Below are 13433 nucleotides of genomic sequence, written 5' to 3' on the forward strand. Positions count from 1 at the left end.
CTCATATAGGACTGTTTAATCCAAACTTGATATTTTAAGGTATTCAAAGACATTTCTACAGATGTAATATCAACCCATAAAAATTATAGTAACCAATCTTTTACAGATTACATTAGTATGATGTCAAACACATCATTATCAAGGGTATAAATGTTTTCTTTGTGGACGTCTCGTTGATGACCTATTGATTTGCGATATTATTAAGCTGTATAAATATTTGAATAATGATAAAATTTTCTTTTAAATTGCACTCAGCTTTTCATACAGTTGTGATTTGTTTTTAAACTGGCTTGACTTTTAGACCTTATGTGGACATATTGACTGGACCTTGGTCTGGTTTAGTATGTAGCGGTAGGTCACCTTTCTCTGAAACAATGGGTCAAATATAATGGACATTAAGTGTTAATTCAGTCAGACACTAATAATGACTATCTTCTATTACTGGTGTCTCTATAATTAAATACAGGGGTGGATCCAGGGTTTCAGGTGGTGTTAATAGAACTAAAGGCCAAGCTAGTTTCTATAATTAAATACAGGGGTGGATCCAGGGTTTCAGGGGTGTTAATAGAACTCCAAGCTAAGTAAAGCAAGACATTTTTTGGGGATAGAACTTGTAAAAAAAAAAACAATACTAAACTAGACTGTAACACCAGAACAAAGAAATGATCTGTAACATCTATGGATATTATTTATTATCTGTTGAATACCTTTAGATGTCCACCCTACAATTGTCCTACTGCTCTACCTCAGGTGTTGGTTCACTTTTATTAAATTACATTTTAAAATTTAAAAAAAATCAATTAATTTCAAGTTTTGAGCATGCCACAAATTCTGGTTGATCACCATTGAGTGAAATATGTAAGTATACCTAACTATAGACCAGCTTATCTGCCACCTGCTGGCCTATCTTTGATCATTACATATTATATCTCCTCAAATAAGTCAGAATTATTTAACTAGAAATATTTACTGTCTGAATAATTACTCTGTTACGCAGATAGGAGGAAATATTTCTGATATGGTCACACCAGGGCACATCTTGTTCTTGAACCCCTATAACGTAATATAGTTGGTATTTATATGTTGTTACAGATAAATAATATCTGAAAATATAAAGGAGGTGAGAATGACATGCATGGACAGTTTGAAGTAGATTATTGAAATAAGAATTACAGGTTCTTGTACATTACAAGTGTTTAGTCAAAATCTGGGATGTCTCATTTAGATGACGTACTCAAAAACATAGGCTGGCCTCATTAGCCTAGCCTGGTCTCAATTTTGGCTTCCCACCAGACCAGAACATAGAATTGGCTTAGACTGACAACTTAATGTGCATTATTTAAATAACGACAAAAGGTTATAAGAACCTTACCACAGATGGACTTGTCAATTTTCAAGATCCTTCGCACTAAGTGACTTCTTGTTCATTTGAATAGTAAAGCCTTCAATTATAAGATTAAAACATTTAAGATGAAATGACTGACTGTGTGATGTGTCTTTTCCTGATCTTCTATGATGCACTTGTTTGGATCCTTGATAAATAAATATGATTGGTCCATTTGGTAAATTTTATAGTTATATCTATTATTTTGCCCTTTTTCATTTCACATGGATAATGTTTTAAAAATTTACATTAGTTGGATCCCCTGCCGACCACAGTGCTACTCATTCTGAAATCAGCATAATGCGCAAATAATATCAGAGGTTTCATTAAGAACTGGCTACTGTCAAAATGTAAGTTCCAAAAGTGGAAATGGATGGTTCAAAATCACAATGGGCCCCATTCCCCCTTTGATACATTTTGAAGGTATGCACACTTGCCTTCTTATAATTCATTACAAATTATAATTTTTGCACATTGACTAAACAGTGACTTCAATTCTATTGCTGAAATGAAATAAGATAGGTTCATCATTTTTAGCAAGATGAGAGAGAGAGAGAGAGAGAGAGAGAGAGAGAGAGAGAGAGAGAGAGAGAGAGAGAGAGTAAATCCTTCCTGTAAATCCCTCCCTATCCCTTTCTATCACAGACAATTTAAACAGTCTGTAACTTTTGGGAGATAAGCAAAAAATTAGACACTATGATATAGTTATTATAACATGTATTATTTATCAAAAAGTTTTTAACAGGTCTATATGTAGACAGATCTAATATCACACAGTCAACCTGGTAAATATACACAAAATATATCCACATCAAAATAAATTAGAAATGTTTTTACTGGGTTCATCTACCCATAAACTATATAAGGGTATTGTAGCTGTGTAACCCATAAACTATATAGTCAGGGTATTGTGTAGTTATTATTATTCATGTCTCATTTGTAATCATTTTATTGAAGACAACTATGAGGACAATACCTTTATCAGTCTTTTTGAAAATATGAAGAAAAGTGTTATAAATTGACATTTTTTCATTTAGAAAGTAGGTCAGTTGAAAATTATTACATTTTTCATGTGCTTATTCATCTGAATGGCCTTTTTATGTCCAAATTTTATTCACTTTTATTATTTATGTTGGACCTTTAATGCAGATTTCTGCAATATGAGATTTTCCACCTATTTGTCAGAGTATTACTTGGTCACAGAATGCTACAAATCTACCTCCATGGTTGTAGCTGATGCCAGGCACAAGTGTCCACCATAGTTGTGGCCACTGTCAGGACAAGTGTCTGCAATGATTGTAGCCTGTGTGGAGCTGTGTCCTCATGTAATATTTTCTGTGAACTTTAAAGGACTGTAAATCAGACCTTTGCCCCATCTAAATTAAGTCTTTATTAAATGGGTCAGTTGATACAGATTTTTTTTTATAATCATTGAGCATCAGACCTTTAAAACTTTATGTGAACTCCACCTCTGACTTTAGATTTCGTTCTTTGTTGTTAGATCCATTGCTTGGTATCCCTCTTCCTATTCAATATCAGTTAAAAAATTCCATCTGATTTCAATAAGACCACATCAAATTTAATTTAGTGCATAAAATTTCACATGGACCACCTTAAATTTATCCATTTTGAAAGAAAAGGTCAATGAAGTTTATTATAAATATATTTTAAATCGACCTGTTGAATGGTACCTGAAGACTTGTTAGGAATGTTGTTAAGATCTTTTGACAAGTTATTCATGAGAAGAGGTTTTTTTCCTGACCTGATAATGTACCCCCAGTGTTAGCTCTTCACAGATCAAACACTTTAGAGAAAGAAGGTGATGAGGGCCAAATTCCTGCATTGTATGTATTCATATTAAAAACTAATCCTTTTCAAACTGTTGGTGTATGTAAAGTCATATTTCCTGAATGAAGAAAAATGAAATTATACTATTTTTGTTGTGCTACATCGACAAATGTTAATGTCTATGGGATTTTTCTTTCAATCTTTACTGAATTTTTGTCTAACATTAAAAAATTTGTATTTAATGTGGTTCCATAAAAATTTGTGGGTTACACACCAATGTTATCAGGTGGTTTAAGCATGTGATAATGTATTGAGGCTTGCATCTTGTAAAAACCTTAGTCATTCTTAGTGACTTGATGTGCTAAAAACAAAAATGTTATTGATTATGATAAAGGTAGTATCCTATCCTGACAATAAATGTTTAGGTCAAAGGTTACTAACTCTTTTCTAAATTATTTAAGTTCTTCTTTTGAGAATTGTTGATATATTTAGTTACAGAAGAAGATTGAAGTTACACTGCCTGAGGTTATAAGTATATAGAAACACCCATTTTGTGTCTTGAATGATATAGTTTGGTAACCTGTAAATTGTCTTGAAATTCTACACAAACAAATAATGATCATTGAGTTTCCTTGTGATATTTAGGATTTTTGTTTGCATATAAGAGATACTGATTCATTCTCATGGCCTTTTACCTTCTGAATGTGTCACAGTGATATTTAATACCACATCATTAAACCCAATCTAGCTCATGTCTTAAATCTTATATTTATCCTTCATTTAATTTCTTTTTACTTTCTAGACATGCATGTCAAAATCTGATTAGTGTCTTGCTGATTTGAAATGTCATGACCACTATTGTACTAAACAGTGAAAGTACATGCTATCAATCGCTGAAATCAGATAAATGATTGGTATCATGGAAGTAAAAGAAAAAAAGCTACAATTGTGATTACATGATTAAATTATTGACATAAGGAAAATTGTTTGATACAATCTTAATCTTTTAGCTGACTTGGGATTTTCTGTGTGAAAACTTGAAATTGGCTCCTTTTGAATTATTCCCCATGTTACTGTTTTTTTAGGACATTATGATATTACAGCTTCTGTTTTTTTTTTTTGGGCACATAATGATATTACAGCTTCTGTTTTTTTTTTTTGGGACATAATGATATTACAGCTATACTGTTTTTGTTGCATCTGTCTGACCTTATTTATTGATCTATATAAGTTAATGCTTAATTTATCTTGAATGCTTTGTACCATATATTTATATGTCCTTCTTTTGATGATTGTATATGGTAAACAGTTGTCTGTCAGACTGTCTGTCAAAGTGGCTGTGGCATATAGTTTTACCCTTGTTCACCATTCAGCCCTTCTGCGAAAACCAGTTTCCCTGACTTTATCTAAATGCCTTAAGATATTGAACTGATTTTTATTATCCATGTGTATTTTGATGAGTTACCAATCAGTTTGAGTTTTGTTCAGTTGATGTTGTATGAGGTTGTCCCACTTTTACTTAAAACAAATTCCTGTTACAACCAGTTTTCCTTGCATTTTTTTTTTAAACATCTTGAGATTGAACTGATTTTTTGTAGATTGTTCAGTTACAATTGGAGTTTGATTTTTTTCCAGTTAGTTGATTTTTGATGGAGTTATGCCCCTTAAACTTAGAAAAAATTTATGTTCTCTAGACTTTTTTTTCTAAATGCCTTGAAATATTGAACTGATGTTTGGTAAGCAGGTTTATACTGACGAGTTACATACCGAGATCTGTTATGGTTTGTTGATTTTTGATGCAGTATTGCCCTCTAAGAAATTCCTCTGTACTATGATTGATTCTTACATTTGATGCAGGCAGGGGGTTCATGTTTTGCTGACTCATCTAAACATCTCTGATCTTTAAATTGTTTCATTCTTGTATTGTATCAAAATTTTTATGGCAATTTTCTGAAGGGTATTTATGCTGGCAAATTTTTGTTCTATTCAGTTCAATATTAATCCTATAATTTAACAAAATTGTAATTATTTCTTGTTTATTTACAGAATACAATGTCCTGTCTAACGTGAGGAGATATAATTCCAGTGGAATAACACCGGTGCGACCTAAAGGCTACCAATTTACCAGTGCTTGGACACCTTCCAAATTAAAATTTAGAAATGCAAGGCATTTCCTTAAAACATTTAAGAATGAACTAACTTATTTTTTCTCTGGGAATATCTCAGTTACTCATGTAGATTTACCAATTTTAAGTATATTTCATAAAAAGAAGAAACTGCCATTTTTAGAAATTCTTGTAAATATCAAGGAGGACAAGTTGATAGTAAGGTACCAAGGAAAAATATCATTCCAAAGATTTGAAACAGTGCTACATTCAGGAGGCAATAGTGATTTTAGTATTTTAATTCATTGCAATCGGACGCATGTGTCTATAAATAATAATTGCATTGAAAATGTTGTTAAACTTAGACAGCCTTTTGCAAGAATTTCCCACAACGCAGTTGTTTTCCTTCAGAACAGAAAAAGCTCACAGAAGTTTCAGGTAATACTATCTTTATATATTAGAGTTAAGACATTACAATGTATTCCATGATTGAGGAGAAATACCATAGTGATACACATCAATGGAAATATTATGGAATTATTGTGCAAGGTTTTCCATATTGGCTTATTGGTCTGAGGCTAGCCATAATGGACTGAGGTGTAGCCAAAATCTAGCCAAGGACCAATAACTCAGCCAATATGTAAAACCTAACGCAATTATACCTTTATTGACTAACTTGTCCTAGACCAATATGGATTTTAACCAGACCAATGTGACATATTAGACGGGTAAAAGCCGTATTGGACAGTTAAACCCTGTATTTTGTATTGTACTGGCAGTTTTGATTATATTATTATATTTAGGCTAATATTTGAACATTAGTCAATAAAAAGATTGTACTAACGTCAGGGAAATCTGCTACACATACAGTAAAACCTACCTAAACAGAACCCCATTCTACTGATGTCGGGTAAATCTGCTCCACATGCAGTGAAACCTACCTCAACAGAACCCCATTCTACTGATGTCGGGTAAATCTGCTCCACACACAGTGAAACCTACCTCAACAGAACCCCATTCTACTGACGTCAGGTTAATCTGCTCCACATACTGTGAAACCTACCTCAACAGAACCCCATTCTACTGACGTCGGGTTAATCTGCTCCACATACTGTGAAACTTGTCTAAACTTCATTAAATTAAAGATTAGGTTTAGTTTAGGGAGGTGTTTAGTTTACACAATGTATTGAAACTGAAATAAGCCTTGTCTGGTTTATACAGGTTTTTTGTTTCATTCAGGATTTCATAGTTGTATCATTTAGAAGACTTGCATGTATATTATTAAAATTAAAAACAGAAAGTAAGAGATTTATTGATTGAGTCATAACACTTATAATTTGTATAGTCCATTATCATCTGTAGAATTTTGCCCCTGCTCATAAGGTAAAAAAAGGTATACTGTTTACTCCTTGTCTGTCCATCTTTATTTTTTTTTTTTTTTTTTGCGAAAACGATATTGTCACAGCAACCTAATATTTTGAAACCAACTTTATGTAGATGTGTCATATTGAAGATATTTAGTTCCATACTAGGATGATGAAACTGCCTGTTTGACAATTTGGTTATTTACCCTATACTAAAGTTAGCGTCAATAGTGGGCATTGGCTGACAGATTCATTTTTTCTTCAATACTCAGAATCCATCTGTCAGATATAAATTAAATCAGTAGAAAAGATGTTTGAAGGTGGCCTCTGTAGAGAGATTTACTTTTATTTCCCAGTAATTAAAAAGATTAGATTAAGCTAGCTGCCTGAGGTGAATATACAGTTTGAACTGGATAATTTCTGGTTCAACTCCTAATACTTCATGAGTTAAGTTTTGAATCTTTGTATGAATATTTACAGATTACTAGGAGTTGTGACTCAGGACACCCAAAGTTGCTTCTAATCATGCTCTTGTTCAAATACAGGATCAATTCAGGATTTCTCTTATTTGAAAATTTCCATAAACCTGAAATTGATTTAGTTATCTTGTATATTTTGAATTTGACCTTCTGGTGTGCTCTCTGTTCATCTCTGTGAATCAGTCCTTTGAGCAGTCACTCTAAACTCTTGGAACAAAAGGGAAACGGTGCTATTCAAACGTTGACCTTTGAACATGACAGAATTGTTATCACCTTTATCTTATCTCTGTGTAATGAGTAAGATAAACAACTGACTAATTGATGACTACCACTGATTCTGTCAGGAATCCAATGTTTTTGAAGTTTAACTTAGCACTTTCTCTGTCTAAAAATACTATAGCAAGCTTATCTGTCTTCTGGGTAGGATGTAAACAGTTTCTTCTCTTTATAAATAGCTGACTTAGTTTTATTTAGACTTTTGCTTGTACAAATAATTGATGTTCATGAGTTATTGTCAAGATGATGTACATGATAGAAAATTAAGGGAACCAGTATTCAAATGGCAATAAAAGAGTAATCAATGGAACCAGTATTCAAACAGTAATACAAAAGTAATCAAGGGAACCAGTATTCAAATATTAATGAAAGAGTAATCAAGGGAACCAGTATTCAAACAGTAATAAAAGAGTAATCAAGGGAACCAGTATTCACACAGTAAGAAAAAGTACATAATCTAAACACTATCACGCATCAAAGAACGTGAAATATCCAAAAAAATGTGCACATGGAAACTGAAATAAATGAGCTCTCAGAGCATGGATCAGGTGCATCAGCAGGGTAAGCATTCTTCAAGTTTTCTAGAAACACTTGCCACATTGCTAATAAAATGTCACATCAGGGATAGACAAAAGAGAAAATACTATGACATGGTGAACAAATTAGTTCTCATGGTGCAAATACATACACCAAAACAGTCTAAGAGTTTATGATGAAGGCCAGAAACCTTTTGCAGTGATGACATGAATCTCATAGCAGAATAGCCCTCTTCCTGAAGTCGACCCTTGCAGGTCCGGGTGTCAAAAGAATAGGCCTGCAGCTGCACTAAGCTTGTTGTAAAAGGTGACTAAATAGTGCTCAGAACCCTAGCCGGGGGCTAGGGCACTTTGCCCACAGAGCAACTGGGTTGTATGCCCCAAGTGGTGGAATGGGGTACCCCTGGCGTGTCACATGCTGGGGTCATCAGGCTATAATACAGAAAACCTGACCGCAAACCATAATGGTGCACCGTGTTGGGAAAAATGCCATGTTCCTTGCATGTTAAAAAACCCTACTGTGGTATTCTCCTGGCGTAGGAATCATAGGGCTCCGCCACAGGAGGCTAAATTGCCCGACCCTACCCACCTCTCCCTATTTCCAGTGGCAATCAAAATTTGTTGACTCCATTATCCTTGTGTCCCATCCCATTTTTCATTTTATCATCCATTTCATGTTCATCGCCTGAATATAGCTGAAATATTGCTGCTCTGGCATTAAACCCCAACAATCAATCAAACACTTCCAGAAGTTTAGCTCAGAAGTACAAGAAGTCAGCATAGTTTTGGCAAGCTCTGGCATGCTTTATATGTAAAAATACCTGATTCAATAATAATTTCTAATTTCACACAAATATACTATGTGCTGAAACCACAAAACAAGGAACAGAGAAATGAAATGATCTATCTGTAATGTGTTACCAGAATATGCTCTGATATATATTCTCAAGACTTTCTGTAACCTTTATAGACAAGTTTTAGTTGAGAAAGAAACAAGATTTTAACATATATCAGATCTGATGAGAAATGAAAAACTGAGGGTGTTGCTGTCTTCTCCTGGGAGATAAACACTACATTTGATCCTTATTTATGGCATACATTTATTTGTTTTTGCAGGGAGAAGTCAGACAATCAAAAGTATATAGTTACTATAAAAAGAAAAAAGTTGTTTGTCCTGAATCTGGTAAGTATCCATTATATTCCTCTGATTGGCAGGGTAATGTTTTCTCTATTGTCATGTCAACATGAGTCTATAGAAAAGAAGAGGTCTTGGTACCAGCTGTTTTCCAGTAGCTTTTTGGTTATAAAGTGATGAAAATATCTTTCTTATAAAACTTGACTAATCTTGTATTTCTGGTATATTTGTCCTGTACAGAATTTCTGTCAGTAGGCTGTTAAGATTGTGTCCTGCATAGAAGTTCTGTTTGGCTTAAGGCTCCATATATGCTCTGCCATTCTACCTATCTTAAGTGATCCCGAGCTGAAGATTAGATTATGAAGTAATCTAATGGTGAAAAATATATACTGAGTACTATTGCTTGTAATCAGTAAATAATTGAAGTATAGAGTGTCCACTTTCCTTTGGAAATAATGTACTCTACTAGTAATGGTGTTAGAATCTGTTTATTTCAACAAATGTTAACTTTATTTTTGTATGTGTATTTATTTATATCAATTAGTTTGATGATGGATGAGTTCCCTAAATACCAACAATTAAGTTGCAGCAAAGTTAGAAAGATCTTATATTTAACCTTACATTGATAGAAACAGCATTAAATGGATGTCTATGTGAACTGTTATTGGTTAAGTCAAATTGTATAAGGGAAAATATGAGAAATGTAGTATACAAAACTAGGCCTTCTACCTCACATGGCTTTGAATTACTAATAAACTATGACAGTATATGCTTAACTTGAGGAGAACCTTTAATACTGATGCTTAATGGAAGATGAAATTTATGCAAATTTTTTTTAAAAAGTATACATGTTCTAGGTGTAAATTGCACGGTTTTAGATAACCTAAAGGAATGAATATGTTTGGCCTGTGAAATGTTATACAAGAATTTGGGTGTGTTTAATGTCAGTATGTCTGAACCCTGATAGGTCACTTTATAAATTTCCTAACCACAGGATTGAGGGTTAAATTGTACACCTCTCCTGTTAATGTTGATTCAGCCAGGATCAAAGTCATATAATATCTGGCTTGTACTTCAAATATGACAAGTATTTTATGATACACTGTTATGCATAAAATTGGACAGAAGCATAGCACAAAGAATTTGACACTATCCATACGTTTTTTTTGTCTGCACAAAGTTCATATTATTCCAGCTGTCATATGCGCATCTATTTATATAGCACACCTGTCATTTTGTAGATTGCTTAATATTTCAAGTTTCAACTTTTTGTGTAGGGATGGTTCTAAATTCAGGTTTTTTTTTCTAAGTTTGACTTCCTTAAATTTCTCTAAATAGCTAAATTCCTTTGATATTATAGGCTGAAAGAGATTCCTTTGATTTCCTAGGCTGAAAGAAATTCCTTTGATTTCCTAGGTTGAAAGAGATTTCTTTGATTTCCTAGGCTGAAAGAAATTCCTTTGATTTCCTAGGCTGAAAGAGATTCCTTTGATTTCCTAGGCTGAAAGAAATTCCTTTGATTTCTGCAGGTTTTTGTTGTAGACTGTCTCTGCTAGATTTAATAGACTGAAGGCATGATATTTTCAAATATATGTATTGTATATTCATTGTAGCCTGAAATTGTCAGTATGCAACAATTACATTAAGTTTCTTTGATGTCAGTATGTGGCAATGATTGTATGATTTCTTTGACATCAGTATGTGGCAATGACTGTATGATTTCTTTGATGTCAATATGTGGCAATGATTGTATGATTTCTTTGATGTCAGTATGTAACAATGACTGTATGATTTCTTTGATGTCAGTATGGGGCAATGACTGTATCATTTCTTTGATGTCAGTATGTGGCAATGATTGTATGATTTCTTTGATGTCAGTATGTAACAATGACTGTATGATTTCTTTGATGTCAGTATGTGGCAATGACTATGATTTCTTTGATGTCAGTATGTGGCAATGACTGTATGATTTCTTTGATTTCAGTATGTGGCAATGACTATGATTTCTTTGATGTCAGTATGTGGCAATGACTGTATGATTTCTTTGATGTCAGTATGTGGCAATGACTGTATGATTTCTTTGATTTCAGTATGTGACAATGACTGTATGATTTCTTTGATGTCAGTATGTGGCAATGACTGTATGATTTCTTTGATGTCAGTATGTGGCAATGACTGTATGATTTCTTTGATTTCAGTATGTGGCAATGACTATGATTTCTTTGATGTCAGTATGTAACAATGACTGTATGATTTCTTTGATGTCAGTATGTGGCAATGACTGTATGATTTCTTTGATGTCAGTATGTGGCAATGACTGTATGATTTCTTTGATGTCAGTATGTGCCAATGACTGTATGATTTCTTTGATTTCAGTACGTGGCAATGACTATGATTTCTTTGATGTCAGTATGTAACAATGACTATGATTTCTTTGATGTCAGTATGTAACAATGACTGTATGATTTCTTTGATGTCAGTACGTGGCAATGACTGTATGATTTCTTTGATTTCAGTATGTGGCAATGACTATGATTTCTTTGATGTCAGTATGTGGCAATGACTGTATGATTTCTTTGATGTCAGTATGTGGCAATGACTGTATGATTTCTTTGATGTCAGTATGTAGCAATGACTGTATGATTTCTTTGATGTCAGTATATGGCAATGATTGCTATGACTTATCCTTGGGGAAGGTCTCCCATTCAGATTTTTTTTCACCCATCAACAGCCAATTGTTTTATATTTTCCTGTGTTAGCAGCCCTTGTAAATAATTTGACTTCATCATATTGTAGATATCTGATTGCTACTGAAGTTTGCACACCGCTGTGAGATTAGCAGCGATTACAAATTGTTCTATTTTCGGAACAAAATTGGCATTTGAATAATATCTATTAAGAATCTTCAAATCCTGAAAACAAAAATAAATTGTTTGAAGATGAATGTGCCTTTTACACAATCTAGATATTATACTTGATAAAGATATTTAAAGTGCAGTCAAGTTTTATAAACAAATTTTCAATAAGGCAGATTTTCTAACTGTTTATCCAAGTACTAAACTGTACCTTTATACTTTGAAGTTTGCTTTTTTTAAAGTCTACAATCTTACATAATGATTATATTCCTGTGGCCTTGTGGAGTGATGAAACAATTTAATGATAGGAAAACGCAACAGGGAGTACATGAAGATGTAATAACAATAAATTGGTAAGATGCATTACTGTTCTTATCAGTGCAAAATTATTGTTGCATAGCGCTAAAGTAAAAACCTTACCAAGCTGTACGTTCTCCAATAACACTGTCAAGACAACTTTATAGTGGAGAAAACATTAAAATCATATAAAAGAAGGTAGATATATATATATATAATCATGATTCAAACTCTACAAATATGCAGAATTTTTACAAAAATGTGAGTTATTTTATTACATATTTCATCAAGTGAGCAAATTAAAAGATTTCTTTCTTTGAAAAAAGTTCAAATCAAATTAAATTCATGCTCTCTGAAAACAGTTTGAGTTTATATATCTATGAATTGTATTTTTCAAATATGCCAATAGGTATAAATTTGTTTTATTGGAAAAAATAAAAATCCCTGCATGTATCATGGCAGTAAAGAAATTCAAGATTTCTACTCCAGGTCTGGTGTAGAAATAAAAGACATATCTATAGATGGTTACTTGATCCGACCAAACCAGGTAGACATGTCTGCAGATGGTCACTTGGTCTGGTGTAGAAATAGAAGGCATGTCTGCAGATGGTCACTTGGTCTGGCGTAGAAATAGAAGGCATGTCTGCAGATGGTCACTTGTTCTGGTGTAGAAATAGAAGACATGTCTGTAGATGGTTGCTTGGTCTGGTGTAGAAATAGAAGACATGTCTGTAGATGGTCACTTGGTCTGGCATAGAAATAGAAGATATATCTGCAGATGGTCGCTTGGTCTGGTGTAGAAATAAGAGTTATGTCTTTAGATGGAAATAGAAGGCATGTCTGTAGATCGTCACTTGGTCTGGCATAGAAATAGACATATCTGCAGTTGGTTTCTTGGTCTGGTGTAGAAATAGAAGGCATGTCTGTAGATTGTAGCTTGGTCTGGTGTAGAAATAGAAGGCATGTCTGTAGATCGTCACTCGGTCCATCATAGAAATAGAAGGCATGTCTGCATATGGTTTCTTGGTCTGGTGTAGAAATAGAAGGCATGTCTGTAGATTGTCGCTTGGTCTGGTGTAGAAATAGAAGACATGTCTGCAGATGGTCGCTTGGTCTGGTGTAGAAATAGAAATTATGTCTGTAGATTGTCGCTTGGTCTGGTGTAGAAATAGAAATTATGTCTGTAGATTGTTGCTTGGTCTGGTGTAGAAATA

General features: G+C 33.5%; 1 protein-coding gene across 3 annotated transcripts in view; it reads left to right on the plus strand.

Annotated features, from left to right (window-relative positions):
* Positions 1 to 13433, plus strand: part of LOC148615459 (uncharacterized) — a 95703-nt gene that overhangs the window by 13396 nt on the left and 68874 nt on the right. For all 3 annotated transcript variants that reach the window (XM_088590354.1, XM_088590355.1, XM_088590356.1), the window contains exons 2-3: positions 5219 to 5715; positions 9049 to 9115. In XM_088590354.1, the coding sequence (XP_088446480.1) occupies positions 5219 to 5715; positions 9049 to 9115 (564 nt within the window). The remainder of the gene's footprint in view (positions 1 to 5218; positions 5716 to 9048; positions 9116 to 13433) is intronic.

This window comes from Perna viridis, chromosome 6 (assembly GCF_037379345.1).
Source record: "Perna viridis isolate PV_CMFRI_1.1 ecotype Kerala chromosome 6, ASM3737934v1, whole genome shotgun sequence".
Taxonomy (NCBI): Eukaryota; Metazoa; Mollusca; class Bivalvia; order Mytilida; family Mytilidae; genus Perna; species Perna viridis.